This window comes from Tauraco erythrolophus, chromosome 9, assembly GCF_009769465.1.
Source record: "Tauraco erythrolophus isolate bTauEry1 chromosome 9, bTauEry1.pri, whole genome shotgun sequence".
NCBI classification, from domain to species: Eukaryota; Metazoa; Chordata; class Aves; order Musophagiformes; family Musophagidae; genus Tauraco; species Tauraco erythrolophus.
Window position 1 is genome coordinate 29,244,893 of NC_141473.1, and position 18,519 is coordinate 29,263,411.

Sequence of the window (18,519 nt, forward strand, 5' to 3'; positions counted from 1 at the left end):
AGTTTTATGATGATCTTAGTGCTGAGGTATTTATTCTTCTTCTCCCTGCGTGTGTGCACGCGTTCTCACAACTAGATTAGTGATATCATTGATGTATAGTAAGCAGCCTATCTCAATGCACAACTGCATTTACCTCCTATTCTGTTATTATAAAAGGATTTTCTTTCCAGCCCTTTAGGGAGGGTGTTAAACTTACCTTGAGTTTGTATTCTCTCATGTTCAGACATCATCTTCTGTTCGGTAAAGAAACACGTAGGATCTGTGTGGTTGGAAATGACTAGCTCACAACTACCTCCATTTTCCAAATGGACTTTATGGTACACTGAAGTTACTAAAAGCAGAGACAGACTTTTTCTGTCTTTATTTCTTAAATTTTACCTGAACTATTTTCTGCTCTGTGTCCTAGCTTCCACATAAGTGCTTCAAAGCTTTTCCTGTGGTTTTGAACTTCTGAATAGCTCCTTAAATCTGTACATTGTTTTTATATCTATTCTTCTGTGCTATGTGGACAGTCTTTCATACTATTGCCATTCTTCAGCCATAATGCCTGTATGGATCTGTCTGTTTACAGATAAACGTCTTGGTGAACAATAGATAGAAGTAAGATAAAAAAATTACAGAAGCTGTGCTGCAGTAGTAAACTCAAAGATAAACGACAGATGGTGAAAGTCTTGAACATCCTGTCTCAGTGCAACATGAAGTACACTGGATCCTCTTACCTTCTCTGATTTTTCTTGGGTTTTTTTGTTTTTCCACTGGGATTGCACTTCAGATTGTTTCCTCCGCAGTCTCTTTTTCTGAATATAAATCCTTTGCATCATTTAGCATGATAATCTATTGAAATGAGAATGCTGGTTTGTGAGAAATGTTGAAAATACTGTATGTTAAAATGTTACCCATCCTGATTTGTGTTACCCATTTTGAGTCAAATCCAGTCTCTAACTGGTGTATCTGATTGGCCTGTCCTTAGGATCTTATAACTGAGTTTTGTTATTCTAAACGGTAATGTAAAAGTTAAATTGCCTAAAATGTTAGAACTCTACACAATAAAAACTGGATAGGTGCTAATATTCGTCACCTAAGAGATATTGCAAAAATCACCAAGAGGAAATAAATGATAATAAACTGTTAATAGAAGTAAGGTGAATAACACTGAGCCCTTTTGTCAGGAAAACAGTTTTTATTGGTAAAACCATTTCAAGAAAGACACGAAGGAAGATCTAGGAAACTAGAGGCTAGTCAGTCTACCTTCATTGCAGCAAGTTCGTGGCTAATAACAAATGGAGAGGGAGCAGACAGTCTGCTTCAAAACACTAAGCATGGAGAAATAGGTTAACAGGAATCTTATGAAAGTTTTTGGTTTGTTTTCTAAAAAAAAAAAAAAGACAAATGCAAAATCGTGTGCCTGAGATGGAGTTAACCCCATGTGTCAGTGTGGTCTGGGAGTTGACTGCCCAGAAAGCAGTTTTGTGAGGAAAAAACCTTGAGCTCCTGTTCAATAAGTTGAATATCAGGTGTGCCCTCATGTCAAGGCCAACAGCATACTGGGCACCAATGTGGCCAGTGGTTGAGGGAGGAGCTTCTTCCAAAAATATTCATCACACTTGAGGCTGCATCTGGAGTACCATGTACAGTTTTGGGCTCCCCTGTGTCAGACAGGTCTCTTTCAGCTTTAACTTATTCTATGATTAAGTGTACTTAATCATCTAAGTACTTAAGTGTACTTAAAGATCTGCTGATCTTTCTTTGTGTTTGTACGTAAGGTATGTGCACGTAACTTGTGTTAGAATCAGTGGCAGTGTGATATTGACAGTAAACATCCAGTTTACAGAACTTCATTGTAAGAAATGAACTCTGTCCTTGTCAGATGTATTTTGTAGTTTCCAGACCAGTGTATCTCAAAACAGTAACTGGTTTGGCATTTGTTAATGGGCTATATTAGAGGTTTTTTTTTTTAAAGACAGTCCATGTTTGTCCTCTGTTACCAACAGATTTCAGTTGAGATGGTCGCATAATACTTACAAACATTAAAAGAAAGTGGAAAACAAGTTAAGCATCTACAGTTGAACTCTTAATTTACTGTTCTAAGTGACTGAAAGTATGACTTAAAGGCTGAGTTTTATTCTTGGATTTTTTTGGCACTGACTTCAAGTATTGGACTTCACTTCTGTATGCCTGTAGGAAAACTAGGTGCTGTTGTAAAGGGCAGCCAGTGCTTCAAAGAGCTGTTGCCATCCTGCAGATTGCACAGGCAGAAGCATCCTTTTCGAGATGAGTAAGTGGAATGAGATAGTCCCCTAAATTAATTCTCTTGTTTACTTCCTTCCTTCAGGATTTTTCACTTAACATCTTTGTTAGGCTAAAAAAAGAACTGCACAACCTTGCTGTAAACATCAAATGTGAACATGAAGAAACTGTTGTGAACCAGCAACATCTGAGGGTGAATAATAGAGCCCAGTTCCTGCCAACTTTTCTTCATAACATACTTTCATCAGAGGAAATTTTCTTCTGAAAGACATTGCTTGAGCAAGTGAGATTGTCACAAAAAAAGCTTGAGTTTGGGTGTGGGAAGGAGATGGCTGGAAATAGTTGTGAAAATTTCGACATCCTGGTCACACGGTATTTAGTTTTGTGGTGTATTGGTTCTTCAAAGACACTGAATTTGCCTAGTTAATTTTGTCCTGTCTGTCTTGACTGTGTGCTCAGTGCCAAGGCTTAATTAGGTGGGATTCTCATAATTAACACAGTAGACCAAGTTTGATAGTTAGGCGTGAGGTCTTACAGCCTGTAAGGATGGAGATGTGTCACTGGTGACACTAACTAGAAAAGTCTTTGTTTCCCAAGACTTTCTGAATGCTGAGAAATCCATAAACTATGGCCACTCTTTAATAGGCTATTTCAGCTGTTAGTCATCAGCTATTACAAGGCAATACTGAATTCTGCCGTTCAATTACTGTTTTTTTCCCTCTCCTTTTCATCCCTTCAACTAGTTTTGGTAAAAACAACTCTATTGTCTTGCTGTTGCCAAATTAACAGCTCTCAAAAGATCTGTTATGGAACACATTAGGAAAGAAGATGAACTCCTGTGTATCACTGTACTACTGTTAATCAGTGTCTTTTCATCAACTGATGAAGTTTCTCCATGTGCGCGTTTTCTTCTAATGCTGTATTTTGAAGACTTTTTTTTAAGTAAGCATTCAAATACAAAGTGATATGGATTTTTCCAAGGTATTCTCTGAGGATGTATATTCTTTGCACTTAACTCTAGCACAAATACCTGGGTAGCAAGATGAGAATTTACATTCCGTTGGCAGAATTAGACTGCTTATATGAATTACTTTGAGTCTGTCTGATGTATTTCTCTTACACTAAACGTAGCTAGCTTGAGAATATACTTTATAAAGGAAAAAAAAAAGATAGTAAACATGTAATTATGGGATATTGTACTGTGTTGATTTTTGTTATTTATCTGTTTTAAAGGAGACGTATTTCCTTATTAAAATGTTCTGTGTATTGCTGATGAGTGTATGAGTAACAGTCAGACTATTGCAAGGCTGCTTGGATGTCCCTTGTCTTGCTAACTTTGTCTCAGCTGTTTGTCCGTTCTGCATGTTGCATCTTGTTCTTGCATGTTACATGAGAAGCTTGTGTTATATGTATTTGATGGAATTTTATGATGGCTGGTATATAAACTTAATTTTTTTAAGACCTAACCTAGAAATAAGGGCTTCACTGTGTTAGCATTACCTTTACATAGACTTAGAAATTCTTTAAGACCTAGACAGACAGGCTTAATAGGTAAGATTATTATCAAGATAAATGGTGTCTCTAGATAGCTAACAAAAAAGAAAATATTGCTGCCAGATTAGGCAAACTACAAGTATTTTATAGGAAATAGATAACTTCTTTTGATGTAAGAATTTTATCTGGGTTGAAAGGGAAATATTTAGATTTTAAATCTGTATTTTTGCAAGATTTTGGAGAAACATTCCTAAGACTATTCAGCACTAGAAGGGGGACAACTAAAATGTTGAGAGGAAAAAACTGCTTCCTTTGAAAATCAAAACGAGATTTAGTTTCTCTTCCCTTAAAACGTCACCCATAACCTGTTTTGTAGTTTGAATGTCTCTCCCTTTCTACCACCTAAACATTAGGATTAGAACAATTTTCATAATTTTTTATATATTTTGAAATCGCAGTGCTGATTGATGCATTTCAATGTAATATAAAGCATTAATTCTTTTGCCTTGAAACTAAATGACTATTTAGTAATAGTATTGAGCTTTTGGCACCATCTTGTGGAATCTTGCTTGGCAAATAGACATAGGCGAATGTAATCTGAGAAGCTGACTGCACTGGATTTACTTGTTACATGAATTGATAGCTGTAACTTTGCATTAATACTTCTTCTACTAGGGTTAAGAAAATTGGTATTGTCAATGACCATTTTACAACAAGACTTTTCCCTGTGGGGGCTCAAGGGTTTGCAACCGATTCATTTGGAATCATGTAGAAATCATGGACATCCAGAAGGAATGTTAAATGAAAAACATAGTTATAGTGGTCACCTTTTTCTGTTATCCTGTTTTTCAGGGTGTATTGTCTGATCTGACAAAAGTGACTGGTCTTCATGGTTTGGACCCAGTGGTGCTTGTCTTAGTGGTGGGAACAGTGATGTTTACTTTGGGATTTGCTGGTTGTGTAGGAGCACTGAGAGAAAACATCTGCCTTCTGCAGTTTGTAAGTAAAGCTGGGAATGATGAATGAAGAACTAGTAGCAAACTCAGATAATTAACTTACACTTTGTAACAAACGAAATTCTACTTGGTAAACTCACTGCCCTGATGACCCACTGAGTAATGATATTAAATGCCATACAGATTCAAACCGATGCGTATTTTCCCCTTTCTGGAAAACATTCCTTCTCTATTCATTCATTCTGCTATACAATGATGTTGTTATGTATACCAGAATCTAACATCGTGTATGTAGTATCACAATATACAATGTTCTGGAACGTACTTAGTTAGGAATTACTGAGAGGAGATGGTATAGTGGCTTAGGGAGAACAAAATCCCTTAAAAACTTAAAAATTTCTTCCAAATGTTTGGCAGGCAAAACTTGGACTTTAGTGGCTGATGCAAAATGACCGGAATGGTTATTTTTATACCAAGGCTGCTTCTTTGCTTTAGATCTGAAAACAGTTAGGATGGACAAAAAATTATAAAACTGGAAACGACCCAAGAAGTAACATCAAGACTACTTTAGCCCTGTGTTTTGCAGATTCTCATTTATTAATATATTCAGTGCTGTGCATAATGACTGTGGTATGGTACTCATTGTACTATCGAGTTCAAGTGACCAAAATAAAAAGAAAACTCTACTTCTTGGAAGCTTCTTTACATTGTATTCTCGTTCAGCAGGCTCCGTTCTCACGGTGTCTGCACTGAGTGAGAATTTTAACCTAATTCTCTGTGTCTGTTTCTAGTGGAGTTGGAGTAAGGATGCATTCAAAATGAATGGATCTTTTCTAATTTGGGACTTTTTTTTTTTACAGTTCTGTGGAGCAATTGTGTTTATATTCTTGCTGGAGGTGGCAGCGGCAGTTCTGGCTTTCCTGTTCCAGGACTGGGTGAGGGACAGGGTCAAGGAATTATTTGAGAATAACATTAAATCCTATCGAGATGATATTGACCTCCAGAACCTCATTGATTCACTGCAGAAAATGGTGAGTTCATATCCTGTCACTTTTCATGCGTTCTAGGAGAATATGTAGATGTGGAAGTTTTCCTTTTTGTTACAGGTTTATCGTCTTCTGTAGCTAATAGTGCCGTGTTACAGGTGTGCTGTTTTACGCTTTCTACATTGAAAGCATCAGGGAGGCAAGATATGCTGAGATACAGTGTTGTTCTAACTGCAAACGTGGAAGCTCTACCAAGCATCTGTCTGCCTTGACTTGCTCCCGTGGTCTGATCAGTGTTTCACCAGTTTAAGTGAGAGTGAGCAACAAAAAACCTCTTTATCCTGAACGAATTGTGCAATGTAACTGGTAGTCTGCACTCTTATTGTAGGAGGCACTGCAGTCTTGTACAGGGATGCAGCACAAGGCCTTTTATCTTCTGAGATGCACCTCATCTTGAAGCAGCAGCAGATTTTTGTTAACTGGGACAGGCTTGTCTTTAGTCAGGCAGTTGTCAAGGAAGGTTGAAATAATGTTGCATTCCTGTGGTCCTAAAATCTTCAGTTACCAGAAATGAGTGTTGTACACCAGTAGATGACAAGACCTGTGCTAGTAAGGGCCTGGTGACTTTGATTCAATCAGCTGCTTTTGTAATCATGCACAGGAAACAATCAGTGAAGGTGACTTCTGATTTTTATTTATTTGTGTGTGTTTAGAAAAATATATATGGAGAGAAACAGAGTACATATGTGAGTACTTTGCAAAGAGGTAAAATAGTTCTTTTCTTCAGATGTGTTTTCCCCTTAAGGAAGGTTGTTTTTGTGTGTCTTCCATCTTCGAGAAGATCATGTTTAGAAATCTGTGCTTACAGCTTAGTTTGATAGCAAAGCACTTTGTGGGTACAAGTTTGGTCAGCTGCATGTTACCAGCAACTTACCTATCCTGTTTGTCCACTCTTGTGTGCATTGATATGGAAGCATCCTCTGACTAAGCTGCCTTAGTCCATCCAGCTGCCACTGGATGGATTTCAGTGCTGTTTTGCTTTAGCTTTTGGTGCTAAGGGCACCTTTTTGTAAGGTAGGGCTTCTCCTGGCCATGACCCACACCGGTACTTGTCGCAGTTGTCCACTGTTGTTGCTCTTCGTTTATCTAGTTTCAGTGCCATCAGCTAGGCTAATATGCTAAGCTGATTTACAGTTGAACTCCAGTTAAGTACTTTTCAATGAAAATAAAAGGCTGAGCTTACTAAAAGGAGTTCACTAGCCAGATTAACAAGCTAATAAACCTGAAAAAAGAAGGAGCAGAAAAATCTCCAAATTGGCCTGTCGTTGATCCACAGCTGAAAGTTCTGAGGAAGGAGGGTAAGTATGCGATGCGGATTAGCAAGTGCAGTTCTGCAAGAGTTGAAAAGGTGCAGCAGCATGTTGAAATGCCTCACTGAAGCCCATCATGCTCCTTAGGCTGACCTGCTCTGTTCTCAATGTGTGCCTTGGGACCCAGAGAGGTTTTTGTAGGCAGCTCCTTGCTCTGGCTAATTATATTACTTTCAGGCCTGTAAGTGACCTCATAGTCTGTACCTTGCTAAAATAGATTAGCATGTTTAGTGATTGCATGGATTTTTAGAAAGGTGTAGATGTGTGAGAAGGAGGGACTAGAAAGACAAAAATGAAGCTCTTGCTTTCTCCATAGTACATGTATTAGTGACTTAAAATCTTTTTTCTTCGTATTTTCTCTATTCTGACTATTCTGTTCAGCTCTTATAGTTTTCACAGGAAATACAACTATTTAAACAATTCTGCTGTCTGTTCACATCCATGTCTGTCACAACTTGATAATTTCAAGTCTGTTTACTGAGATAGTGTCTCGCAGACAGTTCGCAAAACTTGTATTCACCTAAGACAGACAATGGGCGGAGGAGAGATACTAGAGATATCCCAAGAGGGTGTAACTTCATGAGGTACCAGGAAAATCTCTGTGATGGTACCTGGAGTACTGTGTCCAGTTCTGGAGCCCCCAACATAAGAAGGACATGGACCAGTTGGAGAGGGTCCAGAGGAGGGCCACGAAGATGATAAGAGGGCTGGAGCACCTTTCCTATGAGGACAGGCTGAAAGAGTTGGGGCTGTTCAGCCTGGAGAAGAGGAGGCTCCAGGTGACCTTATAGCGGTCTTCCAGTACCTCAAAGGGGCCTACAAGAAAGATGGGGAGAGGCTGTTCAGGAGGGCCTGTTGTGATAGGACAGGGGGTAATGGTTTTAAAATAGAGGGAGGTAGATTCAGGTTGGATATTAGGAAAAAATTTTTTACCATGAGAGTTGTAGAACACTGGAACAGGTTACCCAGAGAGGTGGTGGATGCTCCATCCCTGGAGACGTTCAAGGCCAGGTTGGACGAGGCCCTGAGCAACCGGATCTAGTTGGAGATATCCCTGTTCCTTGCAGGGGGGTTGGACTAGATGACCTTTGAAGGTCCCTTCCAGCCCTAACCATTCTATGATTCTATGATTCTGTAACATTTCAAGTCCTCAAATTGCACTTTTAAGTATCCAGGCCAGTAAACTGCAAAGGGTAACTTTGTAAGAAACTAACTTTTTTTTTAGTTCAGGTATTGAACATTCCATGAAATGTTGGGGTTTCCCTAACCTGCAATTACAGTAATTACATTACACTGCTTAGGTCAAGAAACTTACGTGAAATACATCTAAAGTTGACTGACCTTTGAGGTAGTGAGACTTTCCAGTTAATTCATTTGGATGAGAAAACCTTCTCGTTCGAAAGAAAGGAAGTATATTCACAAATATTTGGGTCCACTTTTTGCAGTCAACAAGGAAAAGAAAACCTGTTACTTTATGAAGATTTAAGAATGGAGTCACAAATTTAAAGAAACTTTCTTCATAGTTTTTCTGCTTATGGTTGACTTGGAAATAATGGAGTACAAAGCATTTGTATAAATTATTTTGTTTCACCATTTATGGACGTACGCTGATTGCATCTAGCAACTACATCTAAAGGGATAATTTTTATGATTGCGCTTGTCATGCTGACACCTGTTTCCAGGAGCAGTATGGCAAATATATAGCTTTGATTTCACAGAACCGCAGTATTGATTACTCACTTTTTACTGTGACGTTGCCATTGATTCTGTACAGCCTTAGAGAAAGTGAAGACAATGAACAAATACCATTCCAGAGAGTTTGTTCAATTGTCTCTGAAATATTCTCAAGTCCTAAGTGTTTGTTTATCTGTTGCAGAACCATTGCTGTGGTGCCCAAAGTCCAGATGACTGGGACTTTAACATATACTTTAACTGCAGCAGTGAAAGCAAAAGTCGTGAGAAGTGCGGCGTTCCTTTTTCCTGTTGTATACCTGATCCTGCCGTAAGTTGTTTCCTGGCTTTGTATTGCTCTGGCGTTGTTGGAGAGTTATGAAAGGAAGTACTTCCTGAATTGTGGTGTGATGACTAGGGCTTTGAAAGGTCTTCTAAATGATTAAAAATTACTCCTGCGCAGACAAACTCTTATGTGTTTCTGTTCAGTCCTTTTTAGAGTGCAAATGCTGCTTGTTTTATCAGCAACTAGTAAAGTGTTCATGCATAAACTCAGTTTAAAGCATTTGAGTCAATTCTCTGTTTTTGGCAAGATTTAGGTGCTTATTTGTTAGATCTGTTTACTGAACTTTAGAAATTAGACCCTTTCAGTGGAAGCCAAAACATGGAGGTAGGAACTAACATAAAATGCTTTATAGTATTAGTGGGTATAGTTACAGCTCAAAGTCAGTCCAGCAAACCTCGTGTGGAGCAGATAGTACAACTTACCAATGGCTAAGGCTTTTGGAAAAGGTCTTGGAAATCAGCCAGGGAAAGACTTTGTCAGGGAAATATTTCATGTTCAGATTGCCCAGTAGTTATTTTTTACTTTGACTTGGAGCCATAGTATTCCACTGCAACTTTTTCTGTTGCTGATGGTGTATTTAAGGACACATAATTATGTTCAAATCTTTTTAATATGAGATTCTACTCCTAATATTTCAATATAACTCATTATGCATTGTGTAGATTATGCTATAATTGTGTAGTACATATGTTTTCATAAGTCTTACACAGAGAAAAAAAGTCATTAAAGGAACGTCTTTGTAACTTTGGAGATAAGTAATGTCAACTGGGTTGTCATCTGGAAGGTGTTTATGGTCTTCGTACTCAGGATCTGCAACTGGAGTGTTGTGTTTCAAGACTAGGTATATCTTGGACCTGGATTACATGTGAGATATTGAACTGTCAACTGGGAGGCTCAAGTAGCTTGCAGTTGTTACTTCTTTTAACTGGTTGTGATAGCAAGTTGTATGTCTCTTGAAATGATGGAATTGAGGCGTATTTTTTTCACTGCAGGTGTAAATAAATCAGCCTGGTACCTTTTGTTGTTGCCTCACTGTTTAGGTGTTAAGTGAAATAGCTAACATGAGACTGATCTTGGAAATGCAGATGTCTTATCTGTATGCTGGCAGTATAGTTGCTACGCTTCATGTTAAACGGTCCTTGCTGGTTGAATGCCAAGTGAGAGAAGAAGCTGGCATTTCTGGTGGAGGATGTTTTCCTGCTCGTATACGCCTCTGCTTTGTCATTATTGCTCTTGTGTTCTGCTAGTGCTTTGCTCATTTTTACTAAAAACGCTTCTGCAAATGGTTAGCTGTGACATCCTGATTTGTTTGTCTGTGAATCTAAAAGATGGGAAAAACTTCCTGTGAACAGAAGTGAGTAGAATTCAATTGATTTATTTTAAATCTCTCTTTTGCTTTGCAGCAAAAAGTTGTGAATACACAGTGTGGCTATGATGTCAGAAAGAAGGTAAGGTGCTGGGATCTTGCTGTCTGTCGTGTTCTGTGCTTTCATAGGCAAAACCATAAAAACACTGGAATTGCTGATAAATGTCAGCTTAAAATTCTGAGAACTAATTGACTGTGCTATGTCATACTACAAGTAGATTGTGGTAGAGATTGTTCTTTGTTTAAAGTAAACTTGTACTGTGAGAGGGTGGAGAAGACAAGTGATGGAATGGGTAAAGGGAAAGATGTGTTTCAAAGTTTCAAAAAGGGGTTCGACTTGTATTTCAAATGTGTATTTCAATCACTAGTTCTAATAGTCTAATTCTGAATTCTATTATCTGCTAATTCTAAAGTATTTAATAACAGGATTTACAGGGAGATAACATCAGTGTCTGACATGGCCTGATTTAATCTGGGCGTATATGTATTTCTGGAGTCTGGTTACACATTACTGCATAAGTGACAAATCATTAATTTAGCTAATCGTGTGATTGATCTTATAATAAACTTGGGCAGAAAAAGTAATATTCTTCCTCTCTACATTCAGAGCAAGAGTCAATGGGATGATCAGATTTTTGTCAAAGGATGTATTCCTGCTCTTGAAGCTTGGTTACCCCGAAACATCTACATTGTTGCAGGTGTCTTTATAGCCATCTCACTGCTCCAGGTTAGTTGTTTTTGTTATGCTATTTTGAAACAGATTTCAAGTTTGTAAATATAGATCAGCTGAAGGTAAAAGTAGTTATGGTAAAGTAAGTATTTTGACACTCTAGATTTTTTTTCAGGTATGAGAATAATATGGCAAAAAAAATTACAGGGATGGGGACTTCGAGTGAAAATACTTGATATTAACTAATTTAATTCTGTTGAAATTATGTTCTTCAATGAAGGTTGTTACAAAAATACAACACAATTATAATACGTATGATATGTGACTGATATTTTTGTTATATATTAATATAGCAATATGCCAATATATGATTATTATATAAAATAAAGTGATACAATAATATATTTCTTACATATCAGTGTGCTGTGAGGGAGGGGAGAGCTTCTGATCATCTAATCCAGTAGCTCTGAACTACAACCTTCTATCACAAATGTGAAGTGACTAAAATATGATTCTGAGTGCTAAGATTGGCACTCAGCTGGCTGTAAGTGATGTGTAGCACTGCTCAAAAAAAGTTGAGAACAGAAAAGCAGGGAAATTGGTGAACAGGTTGCAAATGTGATATTAGCAGAAGCAAATGAAGGAGTTACTGTGACTTCTCCCAGTACCTTGTCTGTGCTTGGTACATCAAAGAAAAAGAACCAAAATTCTCAGTAAAACTTGTCAGATTACTTCTTTCAAGGTGGATCCTGCTTTTGTTGTGGCAGTTGTTTACACTTACCTAAATTTCTTGCTATGATACTACATCACTTCAGTGGGAAATAAACTTGTAAATCTACTGCAGAAGATATTTTCCATTTAACTGAAAATAGCTGAGCATAGAGTGATGGCAAAATACCTTTTCTCAGCCATGGCAATACTGCCTCTGTTGCTCGATTTTTTTTTTTTTATATTTTTTTTTTTATTTATTTATTTTTTTTATATATATATTTTATCACTATCTAATGAAAATGTTTCCCTGGTTTTGAGAGATGATGTCCTAAGAACACCACGTTTAGTTAGGAAGATGTTTAAGATATGAGGTCTAATCTTTTGGCAATGTGTTGACTGACAATAACTTGATGATGTTGTCCTCGTTCTTGTCCTGAGTTTCTTTGAAATCACTTTCACAGTCACTTGTATTTTCAAATTGAGTTCCTCTTGTGCATTAAACTATTTCATGGTGGGAATGAGAGTTAGACATGAGCTGGTCTACATCTGAAACAAAACCTTTTGGCTTTTCCAAAACTTCACCTCAGTCTCTTGTTGCTTTTCTGAGAATTTTTAAAGAAATGTGCTGAGTTATGAATTTATCTTCAATTTGTAAAGGAAGATTTCCCTAGAAACTTGAGTGAATGTTAAAATTTCAAATTTGAATGTCTCAGAATAATCTGGGACTTTTCTCATTAATTACTCTTTGTGACAAGAATTTCATTTTAGTATGGGTAATTATGTTCTGTATGTATTAAAAAAATTGATCAGAAAATTGACTGGATTATCCAAAGTTGTGGAATAAATAAAAATGCCTGATTTGTAATTTTAGCAATAGGTAAGTGTGAATGTTGTAAGACTCAAGTAAACTTGACTAAGTGGATTTCTTCTAGCTGTAGGGCATCTAGAAGCTTATTTTGAATGCTGCTGAAATGTTACATGAAAGCATCTTTCTCATGTTTTATTTCCTGGAAGATTCTGCTGCCTTTATTACTTTTTAGTAATACCTATACTTTGACAAATGATCCTGGCTATGAAATGATATCTGAACCTGCAGACACTTCATGAATGCTTATCTTTATTCACAAGAGTAGTTGCACTGACATTAGTACAGAGTAATAGGAATACAAAAGTACGTTCCCATTCTGCAATAATGACTGATGGTAATAGGCTCTAGTTTTTAGAAACATCGTGCAGACTGATGCATTGCAAGCGTTTCATCTCACAAATGGTTTGTTTTTTTGTCTTTTTAGATTTTTGGGATTTTCCTAGCCAGGACATTGATTTCTGATATTGAAGCTGTAAAGGCAGGTAATGCCTTCTGAGTATAAAAGCAGACACCTGTTGCAAAAAAGTGTATTTTACCGTTTTTGGTCGGACACTAAAGTGGAAGAAATGCACGGACCATGAAATACTCCTGTTATCAAAAGCCTTATGTGGATTTCAACCCGCTCATGCTATTTGTTAAAGCTGGTACACAAAAAAAAAATCTCCTAACACACCTGTCTACCTTTTTTCTAACGAGACAACTCAGTGCACCAGCATTGATCTCCGAGGAAGAAATGGAATTTCCCAAGACATTGGTGGAACAGATTTTAAAGATTGTAGCAAGGAGGCATGAAACTGCAGTAAACTCTTTCGTTGAAGGATTACCATGAAGTTTGTTCTGTTCTCACTCCCAACTGCCATCAATCTCAAAATGTAATCTTTTCGGAAGGCATGCTGATTTCTTCAGAATCTTGAAATCATTTTAATCTCTACAGTAGACTCATGCAGCCATTTTTAGGCAAGATACCCAGCAAACATAATCATCATGGTATTGGAAATTGAAGAAAAAAACCCAAACCAACAAACAGTTCAGAAGTAGGGATATTTGTTTGACTGGGAATAACAAGTGTCTCAGAAGCAGGAACTTGTGCTCAGCATCAAAGCTTGTGTAATCCATGCTGTTTTGAAAATACAAACGTTTTCTCAGGAGGGGAAAAATCTGAGTATCTGTAGCATTATGTTAGAAATCTCTACTTCAGGCAAAGGAGTGTGAATCCTGATGCTGTTTCCTGTCTGAAAAAAAATGTAAATATTCTTTATTTATAGAAGAAAAAAATCTCTTCAAAAATGCTTAGCTTTTTCTTCATCAGTAGTATCTTTTAAAAGTGCTGTCTGCAGAAATTTCAGAATGCAACTTGTTTCGGAAGGTAGCAAGCATGCTATGCTAGCTGTTGACGGTTTTTGCCTTTCCTCTATTTTCTTTCGCAACTGCTATATTGATCTTCACAAGTCCTAACTGCTAATATCATAACTGATGGAAAAATTTAAATTCAGTATTGATCCCTACTGAAATCTGTTTTTTAATGAGGAAATACGCATTTAGTGAAAGATCAGAGTTGCTGAATTTTTCCATCTTCTGTAAAGCTATTGAATCATCGATTCTGCTTGTGTTCTGATACATGGTTCAAATGCCAGTCACAACATGGTGAACCAGAATAGTTTCTCCACGGCAATTTTTTGCATCAAGCTGAAATACTCCTGCTGAAGTCAAATTTTTAAAATTTTTATCAGAAGGAAACTAAACTCTTCTTCCTGTCCTCCCTTCTTGGGGGTTCAGTAGATGGATCTGTAGTTCAGTGAGTGTTCTGGTCTTCTCTAAAATACTTTGGCATAGTATTTTTAGCTTTAAGGTAGAAGTATGTAACTGAAAAAGTTCTTGGAAGTAGCTGTAGCTGTCAGTTTTACTGTGGGCCATGTAACTAACATTGTTTACTGCTTCCACTGATACCGATTTTTTTCAGGGAGAGCAGATTTATTTACAGTGCCTAACATAGTGTAAATTTTAGAAAAGTATATATTTTTATAATGATATTTTACTACATGTAGTCTGTCTGAAGGATTTAATACTTGTATTTCCAAAGTATATGGCTTTCTTAGGAAGACAAATTTTTAAATATCTCTTTGATGTCCTTTTTCTATTATGCATACATTAACAAACGTTTCACTGGCAAAAGCTGATCAACAGTAAGAATCTTTGACTGTATTGATTGTGCAGGCATCCTTCTAGCTTTTAATCTGTGAAGCACTTCACAGACAATGCTGTACTTCTCATGTGTACTTTAGTTCAGCTTTCATAGTTCTTTTTCTGGCCAGTGATTGAGACACAACAGGAAAAGGAAGCTTGTTTAAGGATGGCTGATTTCCTTAGAGAACAGCCTACTCTTAGTCATCTGAAAAATCTGAACGTAAAATCGGTAGAAGTGCACTGTGATATTTTTTTTCTATTTTTTTAGCTTTGATATACAGCGAGGAAACAATAGCAGTAGATCACTGAGGGGAGCACAAGAAACATTTCTTCTGTAGAACCTTGAATTTTAGATCTGTGTTACTTATTTGTTCAATCTAGTCCATAAGGAGCAGCCAAAAACTTGCTACTGTTACTGCTACTTCGAAAGTGGCAAAGCAGTCTCCCACAACCTTTGCTTTAAACTCTGGTGCTTGAAACTTTACACCACCTCATCAACCAACTTACTCTGTTAAGGTTACGTGTAGTAATTTGATGTATGTAAAATTGGAAGAGGATGCTTTGTATTTGTAACTTTTTATTCATAAAACATTGCATTGAAAATTGCATCTAGGGGGTACACTTCCCTTTGTCACTTTTTGACACAGAGAGCTGCTAATGCTGGTAAGTAATTTCAGCAGTTGGTGAAAATCATGGTGTCAGAGATATAAAAATATCTGGAGTTCATGCACTGAAATTAGCTGATGACAAGAGCCAATGTCATGGATGAATATTCCAGTGACTGCAAATCTTGCCAAGTTGCCTGAAGACAAATGAATACTTGATTTCTTTTTGAAGTACTTTTGTATACAAAACAAAATTTAAGTGTTGTCTCCACAGTTTGTTCTTATTGGCTTTAACCATGCTAACACCAGCTTTGTATCAACACTCCAGTTACTTGGAACTGAATTCAAGAGAGCAAGTTCAACCTATTTGAGGATCTTTAAATGCATGGAGTGATTTGTTTTCACTGTGGATAAACTTGTCTATGCTTATTCAGTATCACTTTTAAAACCCTGGAGCTCTAGACTGATTTACCCTTAGATGTCTTACCACCTCCCTTGGTGGTACACGACTAGTGTAATTTCAGAATTGGAATGGGAATACTTTCTACTTCATTATGTTTACCACCTTCTCTGTGGACTCCAGTGACTTCATGGCTTAAGATTTAGGTTATGGTTTAAAAGTCTTTTCAGCAAAAGCATTTGGATGTGAGCCTACCTCTAAAGTCTCAAAGGAGAAGCAATTCAGTGATCTCAGAGAGGTTTGATAAATTGTTGATGTTGAGATTTCAGTGGACGCATTTGGAACAACTCCACGAATGCTACAATGGAAACAAGGTTTTTAATGAAGATCTTAGATATGAGATCAGACTTGGATAACTAGACTGAGAAGTAGATTTTTCAGTGTGATCACTTTTATTTCTCAGAAGTGAGCACAATTCAGTTCTGTGAAGCAATGTATTTATTTGTCAGTATGTTTGACAGTGCAACTGCCCTTTTGTTTCTGTTAATATACCTGCATTTCGGCACAGTTTCCTTGTATGTGAAGAGGAGGATGAAAATAAGGACTGAAACAAGATCAGTGACCAAAGGAGCATCAGTCGCCTTCTGAAAACCTGAATATATCTTCCCAAGGGGTCTTTAGTTTGATGACTCTCATACAGTGCCATGTGGATAGACTTGTACTTCCAGTCCATTGAGGTTGATGTAGCAGTTGGCTTATGTGTAGAATTGCCTTGGTTTTTGTCTCCCCATTCCATCCTTTTCTCTTCCTTCCCCCTACTGCCTGTGGGTTGTCATGCAGGTTGAACGTTTAGCCAGTGGAAGGAGAGGTTCTGTCTCTTCTTCTGAGGTGGCTTTTCTGAGTGACTTTTTTTTTTTTTCTAAAGCCTTAAATTTGATTAAATAAAATTTAATGTTTTGTACTCTTGGAGTTTGATTTCTAAGATTTGTTGCTTCCAGTCGTTAGTATTTCTCTAAGGTTTAGACTAACTACTGAACTGCAATTCGTGGATAACGACAGAAATGGTAAAGGTCTTCTGGTGTTCATGTATATATTTTGGTGAAACTAAGTTAAAACTGCTGTTTGCACTTCACCATTATTCACAGTTACTGTTCCAGTGATTAGCACAGTCTGTGGCTTGTCATGTATGAGCAATGTTCCTGAAGCTAGGGAAGTAACTTCTAGGTTTGAAGATGAGACTTGCAGAAATAGGTTTGTGTCTGTTGCTTTGACCACTTTAGTGTTTCTTTAATGCATTAAAACCTGATTTTAGTTTCAATAAGATCAGAGAAACATTTAACCGATAGATAATGACTATATTAGAATAATGCAATATCTGGAATTACATACTCTAGAATGTTAAGACTGGATCATTTCTGACTAAGAATGACTTAGCTTGAATGTGGCTGTTTTTATATATATATGTAGAACTTGTAATAGATCCTGGTATATCTCATACTAGTGCCTGGTTTAGGCACAACCCCAGATCTTACTCTGAAGTTGCGATTGTCTGAAGCTCTTTCTCATTTGACATTGGAAATGTGTAGGCTGCTCATATCACTGTGTATCTTAAGCTAGATGAATCTGCACGTGGTTCAGTTCTTGTGTTGTTTTTTTTTTTTTCTCCTACTATGTGGTCAAAACCTCCTTGTGTATTGCTCACCACGTGACTTGTCTGGAGTGGTTTTATGAAATTCCTTTCTCAAGAGTACTTGTGAAAGTGATATTTGGTGGCCAACGTAGCAGACTAAATAGTGTTAACGGGTTTTGTGAGTGGGAAAGCTTTTGCAGGAATGTCATGGTTTTAGGCCGATCCAGCAACTAAACTCCACGCAGCCGGTCTCTCACTCCAGAAAAGTGGAGAGGAGAAAAACATAGTAAAAGGACTGAGGGTTGAGACAAGAACAGAGGAGCACCCACCAACCATGGTCCCAGGCAAAAGCAACTTGGCTTTCTTAAAGTAGAACAATTTATTAACGGTTACTTAAAAGGACAAAGGGAAACAAAACTGGTTACTTGAGAGAGTAAAAAGAAACAAAGCCAGATCTTAAAACGGACACCTTCCTTCCCCCCCCCTCCCCTCCCCCTTTCCTTTTCCTCCCGGCTCTACCTCCTCCCCCAGTGGCGCAGGGAACAGAGACTGGGGGAGTGCAGGTCAGTTCATCCCATGCTGTTGCTGCCTCTTCTCTCTTAAAGGAGGAGGAGTCCTTACACCCTTTTCCCTTGCTCCAGTGGATCCCCTACTCATGAGGAAAAATCCACAAACTTCTCCAGCGTGAGTCCTACCCACAGGAAACAATCCTTCCCCATCGGATTGCCCCAGTGTGGGCTTTACCACAGTCTCGGGTACTTAGGGAGCTGTAGCCACTCGCTCCGGCGTGGGTCATCACGCAGACTCCAGATGCCTCTCTGCCTTGTCATGTGTCCCAACACGACCATCCTCAGGCTCAGGCATCTCCTCTCCACGGGCTGCGAGTGGGTCTCTACTCCACCAAGGCCGTCCTGGTTGCAGGGGTGCCGCCTGCTATCTCGCCCCTGGCTGCAGGGGAAACTCAGCTCCGGCACACCTCCTCCCGCTCCATCCTCACTGACCTGCTGTCGATGCG

The 18,519-nt window shown here is 38.0% G+C and overlaps 1 protein-coding gene across 2 annotated transcripts in view; it reads left to right on the forward strand.

The window, feature by feature from the left end:
• Positions 1-15,051, forward strand: part of TSPAN14 (tetraspanin 14) — a 44,087-nt gene extending 29,036 nt beyond the window's left edge. For both annotated transcript variants that reach the window (XM_086616602.1, XM_086616603.1), the window contains exons 4-9: positions 4,594-4,740; positions 5,558-5,728; positions 8,930-9,055; positions 10,474-10,518; positions 11,044-11,163; positions 13,110-15,051. In XM_086616602.1, coding sequence (XP_086472728.1) covers positions 4,594-4,740; positions 5,558-5,728; positions 8,930-9,055; positions 10,474-10,518; positions 11,044-11,163; positions 13,110-13,181 — 681 coding nt within the window. In that variant the 3' untranslated portion in view covers positions 13,182-15,051. The remainder of the gene's footprint in view (positions 1-4,593; positions 4,741-5,557; positions 5,729-8,929; positions 9,056-10,473; positions 10,519-11,043; positions 11,164-13,109) is intronic.
• Positions 15,052-18,519: the final 3,468 nt, after the last annotated feature.